The sequence below is a fragment of the Eimeria mitis genome, genomic scaffold (genome assembly GCF_000499745.2).
Source record: "Eimeria mitis Houghton genomic scaffold, Emh_scaff3009, whole genome shotgun sequence".
Classification (NCBI taxonomy): Eukaryota; Apicomplexa; class Conoidasida; order Eucoccidiorida; family Eimeriidae; genus Eimeria; species Eimeria mitis.
Window position 1 is genome coordinate 2402 of NW_013571353.1, and position 1147 is coordinate 3548.

Sequence of the window (1147 nt, forward strand, 5' to 3'; positions counted from 1 at the left end):
ACAAGCAGCAACAGCAAGAGGATGAGCAAGCTCAGGAAAAACGACAGCAACAGGAGAAGCAGCAGCAACAACAACACAAGCAGCAGCAGCAGCAGCAGCAGCAGCAGCAGCAGCAGCAGCAGCAGCAAGCCAATTTCGTCATTAATTCTATCTCCTCTCTCAATCTCTACTATGAGTATTCTAAGGTTTAGGGTTTACAAATCTAGGGTTTAGGGTTTAGGGTTTAGGGTTTAGGGTTTACTTTATGCAGCAAGCTAGCGCCCTCGCCGTTTCTCTCCCTACATTATTTTTGTTTAAGGATAGACACCTGAGGGGCCCCCAAACCCTTCTTATGAGGGCCCCCATCTGCACATCAGTCAGCCAGGGGGCCCCCCCCCCATCAATACACTGCAGGCTGTCTATACACCCCAAACCCAAACCCTCTGCTGCTTCCTCCTCGGGGGCCCCCATGGGGGCCCCCTCAGGGGCCCCCTCATGGGGGCCCCCGCAACCCTCTGGGGGGCCCCCAGCTGCCGGGGGGGCCCCCAGAGGGGTACCCTCTTGCGGGGGCCCCCATGGGGGGGGCCCCCAGTAGTTTTCTATGGTCGGGAGGAGGCTGCTAGGGGGGGGCCCCTGATGGGGGCCCCCCTTGGGGGCCCCCTTTGCTCCTTTTTTTTTTTTTGCTTTTTTTTTCTTCGCTCCTTTTTTTCCTTTTTTTTTTTTATCTGCTGCAGCAGCAGGGGGCCCCCGAACCCTCTCTGGCGGTGGGGTCTGCGGCAGAGGGGCCTCAGCTGCGGGGGGCCCCTGGGGGGCCCCCTTAAACTTATGTAAGAGAGAGAGAGGCAGCAGGTGATAGTTTATTGCGTTTGTATCGAAAGAGTAGAGAGGGGGGAGCCTCTCTGGCGGCAGCAGCAAACCCAGCCAGCTGGCCTGCACCAGCAGCAGCAGCAGCAGCAGCAGCAGCAGCAGCAGCAACAGTAGCAGCAGCAACAGCAGCAGCAGCAGCAGCAACAGTAGCAGCAGCAACAGCAGCAGCAGCAGCAAAGATGAGTATAGCTATCGAGGGTACTGGCCGCCCCTACAGACTCATCGAAAACGTTTACGAGCTAATAGAGACAGTAAACCCTAAACCCTAAACCCTAAACCCTAAACCCTAAACCCTAAACCC

At 56.8% G+C, this 1147-nt stretch overlaps 1 protein-coding gene across 1 annotated transcript in view; it reads left to right on the forward strand.

Moving 5' to 3' along the window:
• The window catches only part of EMH_0061300 (uncharacterized protein), a gene marked incomplete at both ends in the record, with an annotated part of 800 nt that extends 775 nt beyond the window's left edge, over window positions 1-25 (forward strand). Inside the window, one exon of the mRNA XM_013497911.1 lies at window positions 1-25. Coding sequence (XP_013353365.1) covers window positions 1-25 — 25 coding nt within the window.
• Window positions 26-1147: the final 1122 nt, after the last annotated feature.